The 23,702-nt window shown below is 40.9% G+C and overlaps 1 protein-coding gene and 1 pseudogene across 2 annotated transcripts in view; both read left to right on the forward strand.

Annotated features, from left to right (window-relative positions):
* baz2bb (bromodomain adjacent to zinc finger domain, 2Bb) overlaps window positions 1-13,294 on the forward strand; it is a 51,186-nt pseudogene extending 37,892 nt beyond the window's left edge. The window contains exons 15-39 of the transcript XR_015437203.1: window positions 398-431; window positions 540-632; window positions 705-766; window positions 1,068-1,133; window positions 2,043-2,108; window positions 2,573-2,617; window positions 2,846-2,872; window positions 3,916-3,981; window positions 4,298-4,438; window positions 4,998-5,252; window positions 5,938-6,161; window positions 6,648-6,722; window positions 6,899-7,133; window positions 7,244-7,306; window positions 7,397-7,541; window positions 7,655-8,361; window positions 8,547-8,835; window positions 9,078-9,233; window positions 9,412-9,566; window positions 9,786-9,991; window positions 10,230-10,362; window positions 10,669-10,815; window positions 11,037-11,323; window positions 11,652-11,795; window positions 11,938-13,294. The product of XR_015437203.1 is annotated as a bromodomain adjacent to zinc finger domain, 2Bb (transcript). The remainder of the gene's footprint in view (window positions 1-397; window positions 432-539; window positions 633-704; window positions 767-1,067; window positions 1,134-2,042; window positions 2,109-2,572; window positions 2,618-2,845; window positions 2,873-3,915; window positions 3,982-4,297; window positions 4,439-4,997; window positions 5,253-5,937; window positions 6,162-6,647; window positions 6,723-6,898; window positions 7,134-7,243; window positions 7,307-7,396; window positions 7,542-7,654; window positions 8,362-8,546; window positions 8,836-9,077; window positions 9,234-9,411; window positions 9,567-9,785; window positions 9,992-10,229; window positions 10,363-10,668; window positions 10,816-11,036; window positions 11,324-11,651; window positions 11,796-11,937) is intronic.
* Window positions 13,295-13,881: 587 nt separating this feature from the next.
* Window positions 13,882-23,312, forward strand: LOC111654537 (WD repeat, SAM and U-box domain-containing protein 1; the record flags this gene model as incomplete). The annotated part of the gene is made up of 9 exons (XM_023405597.2): window positions 13,882-14,578; window positions 15,793-15,980; window positions 16,688-16,774; window positions 18,389-18,482; window positions 18,987-19,020; window positions 19,113-19,153; window positions 19,514-19,620; window positions 20,163-20,192; window positions 23,136-23,312. Coding segments are annotated over exons 1-9 (1,156 nt in total), but the record flags the coding sequence as incomplete, so codon positions are not given.
* Window positions 23,313-23,702: the final 390 nt, after the last annotated feature.

The following is a 23,702-nucleotide window of genomic DNA, read 5'->3' on the forward strand; positions in this document are numbered from 1 at the left end:
AGTTTACATCTTAGAAATGTTTCAGTGACACGTGTTAAAATGATAAATTTCCACTTTGTGGGTTGTTACATTTACTTTTTTCAGAGGATAATTAGCCACCTGCACATATGTGATACCATTTCAAGATATTTCCATCTTAGCTACAATAGAGTTTAATTACAAAACCATTTTCGACTATCTAAACTATCAGTGGTGAATGTTTTGGTGTCAGCACCTCAATCCAAGCTGGAAGGGCTTCACACATACTAAAACCTTCCTAGAAGAGACAGCAATTTCTGAATAGTCATAACATAATGCCGCCATTAGACATGTTGCATATTGAGCAAGGCCTTTTGCTCTTACTGTTAAGATCAGTCAAGGGCATTTTGCACTCTTCCCATGGATATAAAAACTGTAGCTTGTTGCCAAAACTCCAGGCGTTTTCTCTGGAGGTCATTTAGAAGGATTTAAGGGGTAACTTTGGGTCAGTTTTTCATTTAAGTTTTTAATTTAGTAAGGTCTCTCATTTCATATTTCATATTTTATGTGCCATGTTGCAGAAATAGCTCGACAGGCCGCTCAGATCAAATTGATGAGAAAACTAGAGAAGCAGGCCATGGCGCAAGCAGCCAAGGAGGCAAAGAAGCAACAAGGTAAACTGTCAGACTCTTCTCTAATACTAAATCATATGCTGTTTGCAAGCCTAATTTGTTTTTGTTTTCCAGCAATAATGGCTGCTGAGGAGAGGCGGAAAAAGAGAGAGCAGATGAAGATTCTTAAACAGCAAGTAAGGAGTTTACTTTGTGTGCATTGTTTAATTTTCCATGCAGAGATGTTATAACTATCTGCAGCTGCTCTGTTCTGTTGCATATTCAGAGTTTGTGCACTCCAAGGTGAAAAGGTTTTAAGCACAGTTGAAATGCTTTGAAATTCTAGAAGGAAGTTGCTATCCTTCAGAATGCTGCACCTTCCTCATCTGCATAGACCCACTGTACTTCTTCACCCCACACCCCACTACCCTCCGCCTCGCTATAACATGCATGACTTAACAGTTAATTCATTTGATCTTGCCCTCATCCTTTTACCAGGAGAAGATCAAGCGCATTCAGCAAATTCGTATGGAGAAAGAACTCCGTGCACAGCAAATTCTCGAGGTTCGTCCTGAAAGTTATTGCAGAAACATTCTAAAACACTTCCTTTCTGCTGTTGATAGGATTTTTAAAAAAGCCAACCAAAGGCTATTCCTAAATTATTTTGTCCCACTTTTGGTCACATCCAGTGAGTACATGTGACTAATGCTTAATTGGTTTTTTGCAAAAGTGCCATTGAATATGAAAATCTCCTCAGACCGTGATGGAGCTTAATACAAAATACAGTATTTCATTAAGTAAAAGGTGGCCCAGAGTTTACCATGGCTAGGTGGAATACCTATTTTGCATTCCCTCACTAATAGAAGCTGTGAAGTATTTTAGCTTTTATAAATCAAATTTCAGTTGACACGCTTGGCAAGCAGCTCTTAACAGGATTTCATTGGGGCTATAATTACTGATCGAAATTTTGCTTAATTTATTCTTACTGCCTGCTGGTGTTTTGTAATAACTACATTGCCACTGCCGTTTTGTCTTTCAGTGTTAATGGGAGGGAATAATCATGAAGATTTCAATATGTTAGATTTGATATTATCTGTGAGCCGTTGGCTCTATTTATCTTTGTTTGAAATATTTTCTATTGACTTCAGCAACTGTCAAACAGATTAAAAAATTGCAATCTAGCAAACACATACTAAATTTATACAAATTATTAAGTACAACACTTAATTGATATCACTTTTACAAGCAAGATTTATATGTATTTGGAGATCATTTTCTCGTCCTTCATTATTTTCATGTAGTGGTTTCCATTAAGAAAATGATATCTATTGATTTTCATTTGCCAAAAATTCCTGCCCCAATCAAATGTTAATTAAGTCAAAGCTTTGTTGTGGTCTACATACTGTATGTGTTTTGAAAGAGTGCATCAATCACTCCTGTTTCCTGACTGCAATACATTTTTTCCAAACACAGGCTAAAAGAAAGAAAAAAGAAGAAGCGGCCAATGCCAGAATATTGGAGGCTGAGAAACGAAACAAGGTGAGTAAGATGAGATTTATGAGCAATCTGTGTTTTTGTCACTGTTGCTGCTGGACTCAAACTCTGCAAGTCAGCCTGTTCTCTTGATCAACCACCACAAATGTCCCATATGCCCCCGACTCTGTCTTTGCCCCTGACTCTCAGTCTTTGCCCCTGCTTCTCCTCCCTGTAATCTTTTTGCTCCATAGTACTGCTTGTCAGTGCAGAAGGGGTTTTTCCGGCCTTGGTTTATCAGTGATTAAAAGAGGTTGGATCACCTCCTTGTATTCTACATATATCTCTAAAACGAGGGTGTTTTTCGTTTTCACATTAGCTTGACTATTAAAGCCAAGAGACCTGGAATTTTTGCAGGCTGTTGGTGAACAGGACGAGAGGGCCAGCCATTTTTGTACACTTTTTAAAAATTATGTAAATTAGTGTGAATATGTTTTGGTTTCTAATTGAATTAATCTTTTTTCCTGAAGGAGAAGGAGATGCGAAGACTGCAAGCTGTCATACTGAAGCACCAGGTGGGTATTTTGGCCATGACCATATTACTTGAATAATGACCACATAAGTTAAATGTCTTGGGAGATGGTCTCTAACTAATGATAATTTGTACAATATATCCTGTCAAATTATGCTTTGGGATTCTTTGGTGTATTTTTATTTCAGCTTTCTATAGGTTGGATTTTTCTTGCATTGATTTTCTTTTGTGACTTCTCTACTTCTTATTACCTGCTAACTGTTTCTACCAGGAATTGGAGAGGCATAGACTAGATATGGTATGGGTATGTTTGTTTCTGTACATTTAACAACATATTGTGAATGTGTTGTGATAAATGGCTGCCATCACAGCAATGCGTTAAGTGTGGCATTGGCTACAGTCATACTACATCCCTCTGCATGGCTTTTCCAGAACAGTGCACTGCATATGTCTGTGCTATTTGTCTCTCGGAGAAAACACATCCATTATCTCCCCAATATGATCAAAAATGTCTCGACTCCACAGAAATTATACAAGGATGAAAAGATTTCTGATAACCTGAAAGAATACTGACGACCTATTTGATTGTTTCTGTTTTGGACTGAATAGTTAGGCGCCTTTTTCTCTAGAGTATGTGAGACAACTTTCTTCATCCATTTTACCATCTGGAAAAGTCAATATACAGTTTGTATTCTTGACAATGACTTAATGGAGAGAGTTGAGGACCAGAGCAAAATTCGTTAGTTTTCTTCATCTGAGATTCTACCATGGCAGTGCAGCTGTGTCATTTGTTAATATTGAAGCTATGAGCATTGTAATCTTCTTCTATAGTTTAGTTTTCGCAATAAATAAAGCGGAGTTAAAATATCATTAATTAAATTTAATCTCTAGGATGTCTTGATAGTTTCATATGACATTATTCATTAGTTTATTGGAAATGCACTCATTCTTTTGCTTGCTGCTGTAACCCTTAATACCTGCTGCTTACAGTTGTGAATCTCTCGGCCTATACCAGCTTTCAGTTTGCCGCTTGCCAACATGCTCAGATTAATAATGGCTGTTTGTGACTTTGAGCTTATGCTTTCTGTACGCATCACTCCCCTCATTAGCTTTTTGTCGATCATTATGTTCCATTTGGTTTAACTGTTATGTATGTATTTACACTTAAGCTGGAATACAATGTGCAACGTTATGATTGTGACAAACGGTGACCAATGCTGCATCTTCTACAGTGCATGCCAAGTGGTTCATTCTCTGTGTTGTATGTATGACCCCATTGTCTCTTGATAAAATAATAGAAACTGTAAATAGAATAGAAACGATGTGCCTGTGCTCTGCTAGGAGAGGGAGAGACGCAGGCAGCACATGATGCTCATGAAGGCTGTGGAAACCCGTAAGAAAGCAGAGGTGAGTAACTGCTGACTTGTTCACATTTCCTTATCTCTGGTTATTCTCTCCTCCTGTCCGTTCTGCTACACTGTTTATTGTGTTTTTTTCCTTTAAAATAATTTCATGTGGTGGTGGGACATAATAACATTTATGTTTTCATGTTTTAAATCTTTAATAAATGTTTTGTTAATTCATCTCTTTTTCATGATTAAACATTTGAGGTCATAGTTTCTGTTTTCATTCTGAGCACCCTCTGTAAAAAATAATTGACAATATCTGACCCAGCAACAATTTCAAGGGACGTTTTGAATAATTCTCTTTCTCTCGGCTGTAGGAGAAAGAGCGTCTGAAGAAAGAGAAGAAGGATGAGAAACGGTTAAACAAGGAGAGGAAACTAGAGCTCAGAAGACTGGAACTGGAAAAAGCGAAGGAGCTGAAGAAGCCAAATGAAGACATGTGTTTAGCAGATCATAAGGTATTCACACATTGTGGAGCTGTTGGCAGATGAAAATGAGTGTCCATATATATCACCACAGATAGTCTCCATCTGTGGAGTAGATGTGTGTGGAAAGATTAGATTTTCAACCAGGCCAGCGATTTTTTTTTGACATGGAAATCAATCAGTATAATCACTGTAGGAGCTATAGGCAGGATGATTAGAAATGCTTTTGACAAATTTATGGTTTCATTGTTTCACTATCAGATATACCAAAATAGATGCTTAATATCACTGAAAGCATCTGCAATTGATTAAAAAGAAAACAGATGTAGGTCAAAATACTGCCACCAAGTGGCTACTGAAATAATAACCCCAAGTATTACTGATCAGACACTTGTAATCAAGAAATTCGGAGCTTGTATTTATAACATTTCTTCAACTGAACTAATGAGAAAAATGAGTCTGAAAAAAGTAACAAAATATTTGAAACTGTAATTAATTTTAATATTGTTGTGAAAAGGGCTGGTTTAAATCCAAAATAACATCCGTTTCTTTAGAAATGAGTGAAAGATAATCAAGTTTTATTTCCCTCCAGCGGCTTCCAGAGTTGTCACGTATCCCTGGTCTGGTCTTACCAGGAAGCACCTTCTCTGACTGCCTGATGGTGCTGCAGTTTCTGCGCAGCTTTGGAAAGGTCCTGGGATTAGACATGAATTTAAACATCCTCAACCTAAGTGACCTTCAAGAGGGGTTACTCAACATCGGCGACAGTATGGGCAAGGTGCAGGACCTGCTGGTGAGCATGGTCTCTGCAGCTGTGTGTGATCCTGGTATACCTGCAGGTCACAAGGTGAGAATCATTGTAAGTGTAGGACTTGTACAGTTGTTGAAGTGTAAATGCTTTGGGTACTGTACATTACATGTGTATTTACACACATCCTTACAAAACCATTTTGAAAACTCTTTTGACTTTATTGATTCGGACACTACTATTGTACAAATATCCCTTTTCAGTACTACTTGGTTTTATCAGTACTTTGGCTCTGCAGCTAAATGAAGAGTCTATTTAGGAGGGTGTAAGTGTTTAGGGCTCTTTGTACACATCTTAGATTAAGACCACAATTTTAATTCATCCCCCCCGATCCATTCCTCCATCCTGTGTAATTATGCCTTTAAGTGATTTTACATAATCTTGCTCATAATAAGAGGCTGTCTCAGGCTGTTGTGTCTTGTGTCCACACCAAGAGAGGTTTTCATAAAAGGACATTGCATAGCCAGACTATTAACTTAAACATCAAGCATGTTTCATAATAATCCATACATGCTAAATGGGTCCCAGATGCATCCCCCAGGGGCCACTTAAGCACTTAGCATCAAGAAGAGATTATTGCTTAGGACAGTGCTAACAGACTCCCATTGTGGCCTGATATCCTTGAGGTTTAAGTATACAAAAAAAGAATTCTTCTTTAAGCTTAGTGGGGAAAAAACATTTGTTAAACACTGATTAAACTCCATCCTTTAAATATTTATTTTAGATCAAAACCAGCTTGGGGGACCACTTGACTAATGTGGAGATCAACCAAGACAATGTGTCTGAGATCCTGCAGATCTACATGGAGGGCCATTGTGAGCAGACAGAGCTGACTGCTCTGGCCCTTAGCCTCAGGACTAAGGCTTTTCAAGCCCACAGTCCATCTCAAAAGGCCTCCATGCTTGCATTCTTGGTTAATGAGCTCTGCTGCAGTAAAGCTGTGACCAGGTGAGGGATCTCCTTCCTTCTGACACACATGTGGTCTTTTATTTTTGCAATTTGACAGCACAACAGCAAGTTTGGTACAGGATGTTAATGGACTATTCACAACAAAATTAAACCTGGGATTTTTAAGGCATTGATACATTTGTTACATAAATACAATATACATAAAATTGTTTGAGTGCACTGTAACAAGTGTTTCTTATGTGCCTGAAGTAAACAAATTCATCTCTTTGACTGAGAGTAGAAAAAAATTACTTGATTTTATTCATGGGAGCTTAAATTTTGATGAAATAACAGAAGTATCGCAAGGAATATGACAAACCATGGTCTGATGGACAGTTTCACAAGGTTGCATCAAACTACTTGTCATTAATTTTTCATTAGCACCAGAAACACATCTGGTGCGCACTGCAGTGTGGTGCAAATGTATCATGCACTTATTATACATAAAGGTCACAGAAACATCTTTTTTAATATGATACTTTTCAGTGAGATCGACAAAAACATAGATCACATGACCTACCTGCGGAAGGATAAGTGGGTTGTTGAGGGAAAACTTCGCAAGTGAGTATGCGCTTCGTCCAAGGGGTTACTGAAAGGTTCTGTGCATGCATTTCAAAAAGTTTTTGTTAGTGAATGAGACGGTGATGCTGAAATGACTCTAACCAGTCAGATCTTACAGGAATATAGACTCTAAAAGCTGATTTTCATTTCTCCTCTGTCCATTTTTGACTTCAAAGACTGAGGAGCATCCATGCCAAGAGGACAGGGAAGAGAGACAGCAGTGTGGGAGGGGAGGACAGCCACACCTGTGTCATCCCCACTGCCAGGAGCAAATGCAAGCGGAAAGAAGGGGACAGTGAGGAAGAGGAAGACGAGGATGACGACAGTGAGGACCAAGGAGACGATGATGAGGAGGAGGAAGAGGATTCAGGGGGAAAGAAAGGGAAGAAAGCGGAGATATGTGAAGAGGAGGTCAGTAACAGCATGATGCTTTTTACTGGTGCCAGCGGCGAAATCAGTGTTTGTTGTAGTAAATGTCAGCCGCTCCACTGGCCTCACACTAATGAGATCTTTTCATCTAGGACGACAGTGTACACTCAGCCAGCGTGGAAGAGCTGGAGAAACAGATTGAGAAAACATATAAGGTAAACTTTAACTCTTTGAGACCATTTTTTTCTCAGGAGGAACTATTCGATACATCATAGTTCACCCTCTTGTATTTACCGTCTCTTTAGCAACAGAGTCAGATCAGACAGAAGCTGTTTGACTCATCTCACTCACTGCGCTCCATGATGATTGGACAGGACCGCTACAAGAGGCGTTACTGGGTCCTTCCGCAGTGTGGTGGCGTCTTTGTTGAAGGCGTGGAGAGTGGCGAAGGTGCAAACCCAATCTAATCGCTCAGTTTTTATTCACTTTTATCCTTGTGCAGGATATAAATTTGAATGTGTTATTGTGCACTTTCCCTGAGCTGACCGTTTAATGTTTCTCAGGTTATGAAGAGGTGGAGAAAGAGAAGGAAAGACAGGAGACTGCTCAGGTGGTCAGGATAAAAGAGGAGCCACTGGAAGAGACAAAGAAGCCACTGGTATCCAGCCCAGCACAGAGCACAGACGGTGATACAGCCACACCAGAGACCCAGCAGGACAAAGACAGTCTCAATCTCTTCCTCCAGAAACCTGGCTCCCTATCTAAGCTCAGCAAACTCCTTGAAGTAGCCAAAATGGTTCGAGATTCAGACATCAATTCTCACAAAAGTCAGAACAGTCATTCTGCTAAAATCCCTACCACTGCATCTTATCCCTCACATCCCACCTCTCAGACAGCAATATCCCACAGTCCCCCGCCTGCAGCCCCTCACAAGGGGCTCACGGATAAAACAGATACTTCAGTGCCATCCCTTCTCAGTGCCCCCCAGCTCAAAAGAAGTCCCTGGATAACCTGCAGCCCTCAATCTGTCCTTCATGATGACCAGCTCTCCAAGATACTGAATGACAAGAGCAACCAATGGTTTAGTCTCTTGCCTCGCTCTCCTTGTGATGAGTCTTCGGTCACCTCTGGCTCTAGTCCTCCAGCCTCCTCCTCTTCTCCACAGACCATAAGCACCAAATCCCCTTCCTCCCTCTCTCCTAATCCCCTAGCTACAGCCAGCTACAACGCTCCTGCTGGGATCAATAACATACAATCACCTGCCCTTCAGGTTGGTGGATAACAATAATGCTGTATCCATCACAGACACAATTATTTCAGATCGCACTGTGCTTTTTTCAGAAAACTGACATGTGTTGCAAGCCAATGAGAAACTCTTAGCTTTTTTGCCACGATTGTCTTTCACATAATGCATGTGGTTGTGGAATAAAATTGTATGTGTATTCTTCCTCTCAGCAAGCAAAGTCTGGCATTCATCAGAGCAGACTGACACTGTGTGACGTGTCCAGTGCAGCGACAAGTCCCAGCCTGCCCTTCCCTGGCACTTCTCTACCCCCCGTGCTGGATCTGGCCTCCCAGCATGCAGAGGGTAATGGGAACAGGGTCCTCTTCCTGGTGAAAAACAACACTGTCAACAAGAGTGAGACCCTAGAGGCCCTGAGCGACAAGCCCCCTTGTGCCTCATTCCCTGCTGTGGAGGTGGCCAAGACCCAGGACCACCCTAGACCTCAGCCTATCCCCGAGGGTAAGAACGGCTTGCTGCCAGTTCTCACAAGTGAAATATGCTGGACTAAAGATGTTCACTGCCCAGACAGTACTGGAATACATGCTGCGATGACTGTCACTCAGTTATGCAACTTCCCTACGATGGTAAACTTAAGCAATAATATGATAATAGTTTTTCAAATCTATGGTGTCTGTGTGTGTGTGTGTGTGTGTGTGTGTGTGTGTGTGTGTGTGTCTGTCTGTCTGTCTGTGTGTTGGCAGAGATGCTGCATGGTTGGTGGCGAGTGTCAGACATGCAGGAACTGCACATCCTGGTCAAGGCCCTCCATAGTCGAGGGATCAGAGAGAAGGTCTTGCAGAAACAGCTCCAAAAACATATGGAGTATATGACCCAGCTGTGTGCCAACAGCAAAGATGGTGTGTCCACATCGCTTCTCTCTTTAAGTCAGGATTCAACAGACATTAAGTGATACAAATAAACAACATATTATTATTTGATCTTTTTCAAATGTGTCACTTAGTCACCTTACATTAATATGTATAAATACAGACAGTCGTTTGCTGTAATGTTGTATGTATGTATCTGTGGGGGCAGCGATTGATGTGGCAGAGCTGGAGAAGCAGGAGGTGAGTGAGAAGACGGTGGAGAGTTGGTGTGTTGAGGAGCAGGCCATGGAGGTGGACATCAGCCTGCTGCAGCAGGTCGAGGATCTGGAGAGGAAAGTCATCTCTGCCAGCCTGCAGATCAAGGTACAGGAAAGAAAGCATCCTGCTCTTTTATCTACTTACAGCTCATAGATAAGAAACATCTGGTTTTGCGTAATAACTTTTTGATGCAGTTGCAGTGCATGAGTATTTCTGCTGTATATGCTGGGACAGGCTCCAGTGTCCCTACATCATATGGATGTGCATTAGTGTGTCAGCAAACGCCATATTGTGATGGCCATATTTCACTACTGTATCCTTCAGGGTTGGATGCATCCTGAGCCCCAGTCAGAAAGGGAGGATCTGGTGTATCATGAGCACAAACTCCTCTCTTCTCCAGCTACGGAGAACAAGGTTCAGAGAGAAACCAGCCCTGAAAAACTTCCTGGCACTGTGGTGCGGCGGCCTAACAATCCCCTTGATATAGCTGTAACTAGGCTGGCAGAGCTGGAGAGGAACATTGAACGAAGGTAGCTAAAGGGAAACCCACTGGTACCTGTGTTTGTATTAGAAGTAGTATGTAACTATGCATAATGCAACACAGTGGAAAAGTTCTGACGTCTTCAATGTGCAATATACAATGTACTCTTAATTTTGCATAAGGCATGGCTGCTTAAAACTTAAAACATTTTCTCACTGGATGCAATGGTTGTTATGGACTGTTATCATTCAGTGTGATGAGGTTACTGTGTGTGTATGTGATTGCAGCGAGGAGGAGGTTGCTCCTGGGATGAGGTTGTGGCGTAAAGCGCTCGGTGAAGTCCGCAGCTCAGCTCAGCTGTCACTCTGCATTCAACAGCTGCAGAAATCCATTGCCTGGGAACGGTCCATCATGAAAGTGGTTAGTGATGCCTCATTTTTCCCTCTGTCTATCTCCATCAAAGATTTGTTTTTATCTTCAACGGTTTCATCAACTAAATTTAAAGACCAATTTATAGCCAACTCTACAAATACCCCTCTATATGAAAATCAAGCAATGCTTTCAGGCTGCTTGGCTACTTGTTTCATTTTATAAAAACTACTCTCTGATCCATTGTTTTTTTTAAATAATTAATCAAATCTACAAGGTTTATCGTTCTTAAAGGGGTATACAGATATACAGTATCTCTGTTTGAATCTGTAACTACATATATTTTGCTGTTTCCAGCACTGCCACATCTGTCAAAAGGGGGATAATGAAGAACTGCTCTTACTTTGTGATGGCTGTGACAAAGGCTGCCACACATACTGCCATAAACCCAAGATTACCACAGTACCCGATGGTGACTGGTTTTGTCCCACTTGTGTTGCAAAGGTACACAAGCATGCCCTGAGTGTTTATTCACAGAGCTGAGACTCTTTTTCTTTGTCATTCATTTCATAAAAAGTGTACGAGTACCGTAGATATAAAGGGCCTCACTCTGTGTGATTGACAAATGACGACTTAATTCTATCACATATACACATCCAATTAATTGATTTGAATATATGTTTTGTGTGGCTCTGCACCAGTCATTTGTGTGTTCTGTCTTTCAGGAAAGTGGTCATTCCCCCCGGAGCAGGAAGCAACAGAGCCGAACAGCTGGAGGAGGAAAGAAAAGCAGTGAGGTAAAACGAAATGGTAAGCCATCTGTGGTAGGAGAGCTCATCAAAGAGGAGGCTGCCAGCAGCAACAGCGTGCCAAAGAAAGGTACCAAGGAGTTAAAGAAAAGGAAAAGAGACGACAGCCCAACCAGCTCCCAGGCCAAGCATGACAGCCCTGTCTCCTGTACAAAAAAAGCCAAAATGGCCAAAGACAACACAAATGGGCTGGCGATGTGCCGGTAGGTATGAACACATACTCACTGTATGCACAGGACCTATTAGCATTTATTCTACCTGAACTCATTGTTAAATAATCTGTAATATAACTCCTGTGACAACATGTACACAACGATCATCCTTGTGCAGTTATGAATCTCTGATAATCACTTTTACCATGCCAGCTCTTATCATACCAAATCCTAATATCAAGTGATGAAAAAAAAAAAAAAAAAACCTGACATCAATGTTTCAAGCATGTTCTCCAACAGATGAAACTATATTAAAATTAAGTCAAATTATATTTGTAGTGCAAATGGCTAAGCTTTATCTGCTGCTTGTATCCTCCAGAGTGCTGCTGGCTGAGCTAGAGGCCCATCAGGATGCCTGGCCCTTTCTCACACCAGTCAACCACAAAGCTGTACCTGGATACAGGAAAGTAATCAAGAAGCCCATGGACTTCTCCACCATCAGAGAAAAACTCGCCAACAACCAGTATGTTTGTCTTACTGTTACATTGTTTATTTTAAAGATTCATGTATGTTTTCCATTTGTATTTTTTGTATTTCATAACTTTTCATTTTTGATTTGGATGCTGCACATTAATTGAAATTAAAACCATTTCTAATGATTGCAGGTACTTAAATTTGGAGACTTTCATCATTGATGTAAATCTGGTTTTTGATAACTGTGAAAAATTCAATGAAGATGATTCTGAAATTGGACGGGCCGGACACAACATGAGGAGATTCTTTGACGAACGATGGACTGAACTGCTGATGTAAAAAATTTCAAGTGCGGACTTCCTACTCGTCTTTCTACATATCAAACTTCTTCTTTGGTGTTGGAGGCCTTCTCTTCACCTATGACACTAAATCAGTATATGGTTATAATCACACTGATGTTCATTGTGAAAGGACAAACACTCTTGCTGTATCTGCTGAGAAAAAAAAAAACACTTAATAAATTAGTATCTCCAAGTGCAATACTGTTTTCTTTATCAAAATGCACTGACTTTTGGACTCAATATTGTATTTGGGAATCAAAGATTTCCACTGTAGATAGGTCACTGACTTTTTTTTTTTTTTATCATCGGTACAGCAGTATAGCTTTGTGTATATGTGTATTTATTTTTCAAGTATTTATGTTTCAGTCTTTTCTAAGAACAAGTCGGAAATGGCACACAGCTTTAACAAAATCTAAAGATTGTTTTATGGACTATTGAACAAGTTAATCGAAAAAAAAAATGTTTACAGCATTGTAACTATAGTGTGCCAGCAGTACTACTGTTCATCTGCATTTGTGAGTTAATTGTGTAAAATACAAGGAGGCATCACTGACACATGTATAGTGTTCATTTCTGTCACAGTTTACACGTCTTATCTCTAAAATGTATAGCGTGTACATACAAAACAGTCTTGTTGGATATATTGTCAATGCATAAGGATGATTGTAGCATTTAATACAGTATATGTCTTACACATTGTCAGTATGTGTCTTACACAGTGCTGATTATCCACTCAAACACTGTGGTCTCCTCAGTATTGTAGTGCCTGACCTCTGACCTCTGAACACTGTATGGAGGAGTTTGTTGGTTTTTTAAAAATACTTTCAGTGTGTGTACTGTATGTGTATCCTGCACAATATACTGTAAGAAACCCTAACACAAAATGTCAAATTCTTAAGAGCTTTTCCTCTGAACTGAATTGATGTGGTGCATAGTGTGTTTCATTTCCAAGCATTTCCTTCAACCAGAGTCTTGTCAGACATCCTGTGGTGGACAGATGTGAAACCTGCACTGGGCTTTAATCCAGCTGGGAGTCAGACAGAGTCACGGTCCACTGGAGGCATCTCAAGACAGCTCAAGTCAGAAGACTTGAAGTCGCTGTATTTTATTACGAATATTATGAAATGAGTAGCAACTTTTGTAGGAATATTATTTTTAAATAGTGGATGTGTGGCACGGATAAAATAAACCTGTTTTTCCAAAATAACACTATTAAGCGCTCACTATCTTACCCTACTTAGGCAAGTTATCGTTATTTGTTTCTTTAAGTGTGAAAAAGCTAAAAACTTGCAATTTTTCAATCATCAAAAATCATAATTTTTGAATCATCGTAAGTGGAGTTAAAGTATTAGTGCCAGAGGTGGAATGTAAACAAATTAATTCAGGACTTAAGTACACCTTTTAGGTACTTGAGTATTTCAATTTTTGCTACTTAATACTTCAACCACTTCACTGGGAAATATTGTGCTTTTCACTTCACACTGTTTACTTTAATTTCACAGCTGCAGTAACTGAGTACTCGGCACATTTAAATATACAAAAAATGTATTGTTATGGATTTAATAGCCTAACAGAATATAAAGTAGACAAAATCAGCTCCACTGAAAAGAGGATTATGGAGGGTTTTACTTTTTTATCCCTAAAATAATTTGTTTCAAATAATGCTTCTATTAATACTTTAGGTGTCAGGCTTGTACTGTATCTTTACTTTTAGGATTAGAGTCAATTCATCAGCAAGTTATTGTAAAATAATGAGGTTTCTCTCCTTAAATACACTGAAAACAAGTTTGTTCTGTAAAAAGAATTTCAAGCAGTAAACAAAAAAAAAACTGGACTATGAACATTGTGTAACTCAATAACTCATCGTCACATGACATCTCTGAGATAAACAGACTTTATAGCTGTGGTGAAACAGGAAGTACTTTACAAGAGAGACACAGACAGAGGTCAGTGCCGTCAAACTGACAGCTGACAGTCTGCCGCTTGCCATCTCCTCGCCGCTTCCTTTTCACAGGCGCATATTTGAGCGTTTTGCGCCACCTTGCGAGTGAACTGCCTCAACTGTGGCGCCACCACTTCATCTCGGTCACAAAATGGTGTCAATAATTTGCACTCTGCGAGACCACACAGACGAGCTCAGCGGCTGCGCCTTCTCTCCATCCCTCCTGGCGACCTGCTCCGCTGATAAAACGCTGCGTGTTTATAACACAGCGGACTTCTCGGAGCTTCCCTTCTCTCCTCTCTCGGGCCATGGCTACGGGGTTCACTGCTGCTGCTTCAGCTCCTGTGGCAGCTTCCTGCTCAGCTGCTCCACAGACGGATCCGTCATCGTGTGGAGCTCGGGCACAGGTGAGGTGGTAGCGGTGTTACAGCACCCGAGCCGCAGCCCGCTCCGAGTGTGCGCACTGGCATTAGACTCCTCCCTCGTGCTGGCAGGGGCCTGTGATGGCACCGTGGCCCTCTGGGACTTCCCTTCCAAGACATTACGCAGGTACAGTTTAACGCGCAGGTGAAGCTAATCAACAGTTACAGGTGCGTATTCAGCAGAGCAGGAGCCAGTTCACTGCTGAGGTCTTGCTGAAAGTGTTAAGTTTTTCTTTGGAAAACATTCAGAACTGCTATAAGCAACTATCAAGGTAAGTTATCTTATTTATGAACAGTTTAACGCCCAAAAACCAAGGAAATCTGCTGTGTGTGTGCATAAACTGTCCGTCACAACTTGCAGTTCAAAAAAACAAGGATCAGTTTGCTTTGGTACGTGACAAAGAAGAGCGTCAAATCCATATGTGAAAATCTGGAACCAACAAATTAAAATATTAACATGGGCAAACGACCTCACAACTTTAGCTTGAGGGTTCATTCTTGATTTTCGAATTAAAAAACTGACACAAACAAAAAAACAAACAAAAAAAACTAACAGGCTCCACTTACTTGGATTTTTATGCAGCTTTGGCCACATCTTGCATCCTTCATCAGCAGATGGAGTCATCCCACAACAGTTGTTGGGTTCTACCTTGAACTGTAAAACTGATTAATTCACAGAAATATGTGACATCAAATCATTTCCATCAAAGACAGAGTCAGTCAGAGCACAGACAAAAATAAATAAATCACGAACAATGTTCTAACATCAATACTAACACTAAGTATTGTGTTAATGTAGAATCTTATTTCTTATAGTACAATGCTCATTGACAAAGAAAAATGATTTTCAAGGCCTTTAAACAACTCGACTTCAAACTGCCCTCTCAGACATGGGTTTTAATACAGTCTAGTCATTTATTAACGGAGCCTGTTTTTTTTTTTGTTTTTGTTTTTTTCTTTTACAAAAACATTACTTCAGGACTACATAAAAGCAGGTTTAACATCAGGTTCCTGTTGTCAATAGAGACATGTGGGCTTATGAAGATCAAATGGCATAACCAGCTAAACCAGTTTTTGTTAACAGGAGTAATATACTCAGTAAATCTGATGGAATAAGTTAATAAAACTTTGTCTATTCAAAAACATTTTATGAAGATTATTTTTTTAAGAATTTCTCTTTTAATCCCCACCCACACTAACTAAACTCAGGACTCCTAATCCAAGTTTGTTTCAAAGGGCTACTTTTTAAACTAGAATTGCTTATTCTAGATCACGTCCTGTTCTTTTTTTTTAAATTCCCTTTCTGATAAATCTTGCAGTTCATAACGTTTTCCCTCACAGATGCAGCTCCGTAAGCGAGGCCAGTGTCGTGGCTTGCTGTTTCTCTCCGTGTGGTCAGTTTGTCGTGACTGGCTGCACCAACGGAGACCTTAAACTGTGGGATGTGGACATCAGCCTCCTGCATGCTGAGAAGGACGCCCATGACCTGGGAGTGACCTGCTGCAGCGCTGCACCCCAGCTTGAAGTTGGTGAGTTCAGAGAGGTCTTTTAAAGGGTATAAGGGTCTTTAGAGAAGACAGTTTTGAAAATCAGTTATTTAAGTCATCTATCAAGCAAAAATGCCAAACATGAAACATAAAACAAGCAATTTGAAGGAGAACTGTAGATGTTTTTTGTGGCGAAAAAAGTGGTTGATTAATCATTTTAAACAGAATATCAGTAATGAAAAAGTAGGTGGACCTTTAAACTCAACAGCAGTGCGTCTTTCTAATGGTCTGAGTTTCTCACGGACCTCACTATGAGCAGTGGAAAAGTTCAGCTGTTATTCGTTGTCTTTTTTTGGTGGATTAATCAAATTCAGTTCCAAACTGAACAAGTGTTTCAGTTTCACGACTTACTGCCCCTGTTCATTTTGGATAACATACTATAAACCTACCCAGCACAGATAAAACTGAGATCTCTCACAGCTGGCAGTTGGTTAAAAGCAACCTGTTGAATCAAACATGAAATTCACAGTGTTTATTTTGTGCCACTGTTTGGGAATAAAAATCACATGAATAATGTTATGAAAATCTGGTTCTAACCAAACACTGTATTTAGGCCACTTAAATTGTAAAAGATGCTTGCCATGTGTTCACCAACAGTCCGTCGGATAGTATTTGTCGTCTCTTGTTATTAAACTCAGTCGAGCATGAACATCCAGAGAGTGGGAATGTGGCTGTTTTTTGTTCTGCAGATGGCTGCTGTGTGGAGTTTCGACTGGCCTCCTGTGGACAGGACAGCCAGCTGAAAATATGGATTGTTTCCCAGCGTGAAGGAGCAGGTAGGCCCCTCTGCCCGCTTCCTCAACCGAAAACTCCCATCACTCCATCGAGAGAGAGAGAGAAAGAGAGAGAGAGCCTTCTGACTGCTTTAACCTTGAAATCTCTGCAGAATAGAAGAATTTTATTAGTGTGTGGAATAAATCAGCTGCAGTCTCACTCATTAATAATGTATCACTTTAAGACATTCTGCTGTAATACAGCAGCAGAGGTGTGTGTGTGTGTGGGGGGGGGGGGGGGGGGGGGGGTCAGGTGCATATATCCACTGTGACATTTATATCTTGTACGGCCGATGGCAGAACAAGAACATTTCGTGTATGCTCGTAGGTTGTGTAACCAGCCTACAAACTGTATTTCTCTTAGCGTCTGTGAATACACCACATTGTTAGTTCATAAGATGTGTTGCCGTGGTAACTGCCATTTGGGGGGGGGGTTGGATGGATGGATGGATGTGTCCCACGTTGTGACTTGCTGTGGTCCATGGGGATTTTTTTTCATATCTGAGCAGCTTGTAGAAGGACAAAGAACAATGTCTGTCCTCATTTAATTTCTTTAAAGCACAGTTTTTCAGATGCTGCGTTTCTCTGTGGAGGAGCTTGCAACAGGCTTGCCTTTGTGAAATGTGCATTTATCTTGCCTTGGCAAAAGGACTGCATGCTTGAACCCCTCTTCTGGTGTTTTATGAGAAAGAGACTCAAGTGTAAATGATTCAGTGAAGCAAGGGACCAATTTTGAAGCTGGGATTGATGTGTCTGCCGTTGATGTGGAACATTTTTCTAGTCCCTGCTTACTTTGTAAGCCCTGTATATTGATAGTCATATTCCAGGGTTACTTGGGAGCTGTGTGGGTCAGAATTTTAATGTTATCAGTTCTGCGACCTTTTCCTTTTGCCCGGCAGTATGTGTTGATGCCTCTTGTTCACACATCACATTTGTCACATTTTGTCAGAGTTAATAACGCAGTTAATGTGTTGTTTTTCCTTACACACCTATAATTGTTTCATATCATAAATATGCATAAAAATAACAAATCAGCCTTCCACAGAGCCTGAAAAGACTATTTTTAGTCTAATGGAGCAGGGGGAGGGTTTATTTAAGATGTGTGTTTACAGGCTGATGATTTTAAATGCTGCTACAGACCAATTAGCTTTGGCACATACAGCAGAAGCACAGCACAGTGGATTGTTCCTGAGAAGTGTCTTTGTCTCTTAGGCTATGAATACCACAGCTTTATTGCCATCAAAAAAAACCTTTTGTTTCCAAGCAGCTGTCAGCAGGTGGCACAGCTCTGAGCCAGCAAGAGGGAAGGAGGTATTGATAAAAAGTTTTGTGTTGTCAGCCTGTGGGGTAACGGTGGGGATCCAGACAGTGATGCACTTTGATGTCAGTGTGTTTGTGTGTGTACAGTGTGTGGGTGTCTGAACACATCTGTGTGAGAGACTCAATTTGAGGTTTTTTTGGTCAGTTCATGGACAAATTCCAGGAGGCTGGTAGCTGAACAAATACAGACACAACTTTACTTTGACCTCTTGGTGTGTGTGTGTGTGTGTGTGTGTGTGTGTGTGTGTGTGTGTGTGTGTGTGTGTGTGTGTGTGTGTGTGTGTCTTTGACCCTCAGCCTGCATCATGACGCTCCTTCACACACTCACCAGCCATTCAGCTCCAGTCCTGTCTTGTGCCTTCTCCTCTGACGGAGATCTGGTCGTCTCAGGGTAAGACACACTCATCATCACAAACACATAAATGACTTCCTCTTGCCCTTCCATCTGTGAGTGGCAACCTCCTGGGTCGGCAGATGAAAATTCTGACCTTTGTGTCTGTCAGGCTTATGTTTTGTAAGGTCATTTGGAACAAATTAAATTTAAATTAATCTCTCCATCTTCAAAATGCTCCTTTTTTTTCTGAGCTGTAAGCGGCAGATGCCACTACTCGGCACTGGTCCTGCTGTTCCCTCAGTCAGCCACAGGAGGAGTGTATTTTGTTGTATATAGCTTCTGTTTGGGTCCTTCTGCCATTTCTGGCTTTAATTCAAACATAATGAAGGTTAATCTGTGCTCTGTTTCTAGCACTGTAGAAACGTTTGAAAAAGTGTGTTGTTTTTTTTGTTTGACAAGAATCCAGATTTTTTTTCTTTACTTATTATTCCATAATGCAAATGCTCGCATATGGATTCTGCAAATGAAGTTGACTTTGTTTACTCTCTACTTATTCAACAGTTCAGTGGATAAAAGTGTTGCAATATATGACGCGGTAAGTAAAGCCTCAAAAAATCCCAACTGCTGTAAACACAGAGATGCCAAACATTCCTGTCTTATCCATGTTTGTTTGTACTTTGTTTACAGAACCTGGGAACCCTGCTAAACACTTTGAAACAACACAACAGGTAAATGGCCTGATCCACCGCTGTGCAATCTCCACAGCTATCAGAATAGGAGTCCCAGTGTTTTGGAGCAGAACGTGTGATTTTTGCTTGATTAGTTTTTCCCAGAAGCACTGGGTGCAGTGATGCAATAGTATATCCTTCAGCGCTGCTTTCATTGAAGTGGCACCACAGGTAGGCACCGGCAGAGGACTTTGAAGTGCTTGAAAGGGTTTTAAGATACTGTACGATCCAAGACTTGATTTTTTTTTTTTTTTTTTTTAAAAGAGGAAACCTGACTTCTAAAGCCGATCTCTTCCTGTACCAGTTTCACTCTGTTATACACACCCTTCATGTTTCTGCTGCTCTTCCTTCACCTTGCAGGTACGTGACTGCTGTAGCTCTGTCTCCCACCAAGCCGTGGATTGCAACCGGCTCCATGGACAGAACAGTGAACGTGTGGAGAATAGGAGATGGAGATAGCAGAACTGGTATATACTTAGCAGTGAATTGTTTAGGTTGGCGCCTACAAATGCACAATCACTCGTCTTTTTAAAACAGACTGTTAGCAGTGACTCAAAGCCCAGAAAACATTTGGAGCGCCAAAGCTTCCCCCAAAAGAGTGTTTTGGGAGATATCCAGCGAGAGAAGCTCCTGTTACATGTGTATTGCTGTCTGGCTGCGGTGTCTGGATGTGATTGATGTTTATTGGTGCAGCGGGGCAAACTACCACTGAGCCTCAGAGAGCTGTTGTTATGGAGGTGAATCCTCTTCAAAAAAAAAAAAAAGTTGAAAGAAAACATTTGGAATAGTAAATGAAAAGGTGCAATCATCAGACATCTGGAGGCCTTGAAGCTTCATCAGGGAAGCTCCCTCATCTGCTATTAGTCAGGCTGATGTTGATTGTTGACAAAGCAAATTCCATCTCAGTGAAGCTCTGCCTTTTTTTTAGCACCCCCCTCTTTCCTTTAGCTACTCTTCTCTTACTTTCTTTTCACATATTAAACTTATTCCCTTTTATGTTTTCCTACAGCTGCTGAATCAAGACAGACAGTGTGCCAAGGTAAATAAATGCATTGCTCTGTTTTGCCCTTAGAATTCTTCATAGTGATTCATAGTGCTCTTTGTGCTAAAAAGCACTGCTCTTTTATTTTAATTTGCACTGTGTGTGTGAATGACTGAGATACCAGAGTCTTGGTACAGGTGTTTCGATCATTTAATGTCTTGATCTTTTATTTTGAGCTATTGTTGTCTTGAGCTGTTTTGTCTTTCTTGCATGTGACGGAGGGCTTTTCTTGTGATTGTGTGTCATGTTGGTAAACTGTATGTTCTTTTCTGTGAACCCAAAAAAGAAAAGCCTCTGTTTTGGCGAAGCTAATGAGGATGAAATGGCAATTGTCTGACTTTAAAGAATAAGGTTGGCATTATTCAGTATTTTCTTATAGTCAGCAAATCCCACAAAAAGCCCAAAACCAACAAGTCTGTCTCTCAGTTATTTTCCAAGCCTATTTGTTTCTTCTGTATTGTAAAACAACGAATGACAAAATATAGTTTCATTTCCAGAGAGGCGGCGTAATCTCCCAAAACAGGCACCGTTGTTTTTAGCCATGCTAACGCCGTGACCCTACAGATGGCAGTGCTGCTCAGTCAGTCTACCACTTTGGTCCACACTGAAATACTTTAAAAACTGTTGTATAGTTTGCCATGAAATTTGGTACACACACTCTAGTCCCCCTCAGAATTTAGAGCAAAAATACTTTAAATAGTAGTTAGCATGCTAACATGCTTAACTAAGATGATGAAAATGGTAAACATATCTGCTAAACATTAGCATGTTAGCATGTTAGCATCGTCACTCAGTACCCACTAGAAGGGGCACTCAGAGTGCAGACATCCAATGTCAAACAACATTCACCAAAATTCAGAGAAAAAAAAAGAAATTCATAGTAAATGATCCAGATCTGCCCCAAAATGAGTTCTTCCCTGGCCTATGCCCCACCCCTCCAACAAGTTCAGTGCAAATCAATGCAGTACTTTTTGCGTATTCCTTCTGACAAACCCGGGTGAAAACTTAAATGAGGTAAAAATGAGTGCTGTGCGAGATCTGAATAAGTAGACCCTTCCACTTATGTTGCCGAATGAGACCTCCTTCTCAGGGCAGCGTGGCCGTCGGTAGCGTAGTCCCACATCCCTACTACATGATAATTCTACACAGTATGTATTACACACTAATCATTACAGTTTACTGTTTTAGCACTTAGTCTACAAAAAAAATCAACATACTTAACCACTTTATACAAACAGGAAATTCCACAATAACTTGCATTGAGATGAGTGAAGTCACAGTTTAATAAACATCTGATATCGCATGTAAACTTCACAAATTGAAGCAAGGTACAGTATCTTCCTGATGATTGATGATGATATATATTGGCACACACCATCCACTCCCTCACTCTCCTGTTAATTTTGTTGCTGTTCACCTTTTAGGGCGAGGACAGCTTAGACTGTCATCATTCTTATTGGTGTTCAGAATTTGGTGACTTTATTTGCTTTTCAGCACAGCTCTACCTGGCGGCTTTAACCAAACTAAAGGTCTAATCAGCCAGAGTGATTGAATACGTGTGTTCGTAGACAGAGCCTTTAATAAAATGCAGTGGAAAACAGATTTGTCTTTAACTCTAAGTTTTATATGAACTGAGAGTTGGAGCAGTCCTCCAGATATGTGGTGTGTAAAAACGCTGCTTCTACGTTAAATTTAGACCATGAGGACAGTATGGCACAAAGAAATGAGCTACATCAGGCTTCGGCTACACAGGCAATGCTTATTAGTAGAATAAATTCATTGTTGGTTTGGGCCTTTTCATGGGATTTTTGGACAGTAAGAAAAACAGACTATCATCAGCCTTATCCTCTAAGCTGTGAAGAATGGAGTTGATGAAGAAAGCTTCTTATGTGCATCTGTCCAAGTAATTAAACACTGCAGTGTGAGCTGTCCCAGTCTGCAGCGAAGCTCTGAGGTTTTCATGCTTTTGGCACAGTGTTTCCATGACTCAGCCTCCTAGACTGGAAGACTCCACACACTATCAAGCAGAGAGGAGGTGGTGTTACTCTGCTCACTGTCGCGCAGAATGAATAAGTACATATTTTGTGTCAGTCAGTCAGTCAGTCAGTTCACCACTTTGGTCCAGACTGAAATATCTCAGCAACTATTGGATGGATAGCCTCAAAATTTTCTGACTTTTCCTGTAGCGCCACATGAAGGTCTACATTCAACAATCCTAGACAGAGAAATGAATCATAGACCAAGCGGAGATTCAAATGTTTGTAAAGACAGGGGGATTATTGCAGCCACAGGACATTTTATAATTTGACTGAAGGTTGTTTCTTTTCTTCTCGACATTCTCAAGCATAGGCAGGCTCTTAGGGGCTTATCAAATTGCATTTTGGCATTCATGACAGAATCTTTTGTGGAAGAAAATATTCATTGACTGAGAATTCTTTAAGCTAGCTGAAGTAGCAAGAGGTGAGGGTGAAACCTAATGGTAATGGCAATGAGCTACACCTCCCAGGCTTCAGGGTTATCCTTCACACGGCTAATGACGGGCGATGGGAACCGTGAGGCTGCTGTGAGGTGTCATCAACGGGGCCGGCACACAACAGACTAGTTTATCTCAGCCTTGTATGATAAATGATGGCTGCTCACTTGCATGGTGTCATGTGAAGGTTGATGAGCCGCATGCTGGCACAGTCTGAAATAACACAACCCTGGGTTTCATTTTCTTTCCTTTTCTCCATCACATGCTTGTATGCAAGATCAGGGATCTGTGCGTGTATGTGCATGTGTGTGAATGTTAATTGTCACTCCTGTACTGCCGCAGAGGGAGTGTGTCCTTTTTCTGTGGAGTGTGAGGGAAGCTGTTTGTTTGCATCAGATAAGTTTTGCTGCAGGAAACGGGGGTATAATAACAGAGCACTTCCTCCCTTCCTGTTGTGTGTTTTGCAGGAAGGAAGTTGCCGGGTCACTCCAGGCTACTGGTTGCTGATTGGTCGGAGCAGGATGTGCAGACCTGGCTGCGTGAGGAAGGACTGGAGGAGCTTGTCGGCAACTTTAAAGCCAACAACATTGACGGACCAGAGCTCAGCTATCTGAACAAGGAAACAGCCGCAGAGTTGGGCATTGGTGAGGATGAAATATAAAACAGTCATGTTCATGAGTGTACAGTACACACACACAATCACAGGCAAACTGGGATTCAGTGTTTTTTGTGTGGATTTACTGTTTGATCCTAAAACATGACAAGCCCAAATTCGATAGCATGATATAAGCAGCTTTTATCGATGCTCTGATTTATTCCCCCACACACACACACATCTCCTCCAAAATAGTGATCTGATTTAGGGACATGAAGCTGTAGCATTTCTGTCTGTTTACACAATCACAAATCACGTTGCGAGGACAGTACCCCACAGGATGACCTTTACGTCACAAACAATGATAATCCCTCTCAAAATAAGATTAGTCCATGCTGGGTCGTCCAAGGTCTCAGTGCGGAAAGTCACTGTACAAACT

The sequence above is a fragment of the Seriola lalandi genome, unplaced genomic scaffold, assembly GCF_002814215.2.
Source record: "Seriola lalandi dorsalis isolate HSWRI2012SDOR001 ecotype SW California unplaced genomic scaffold, Sedor1 jcf7180002054279, whole genome shotgun sequence".
NCBI classification, from domain to species: Eukaryota; Metazoa; Chordata; class Actinopteri; order Carangiformes; family Carangidae; genus Seriola; species Seriola lalandi.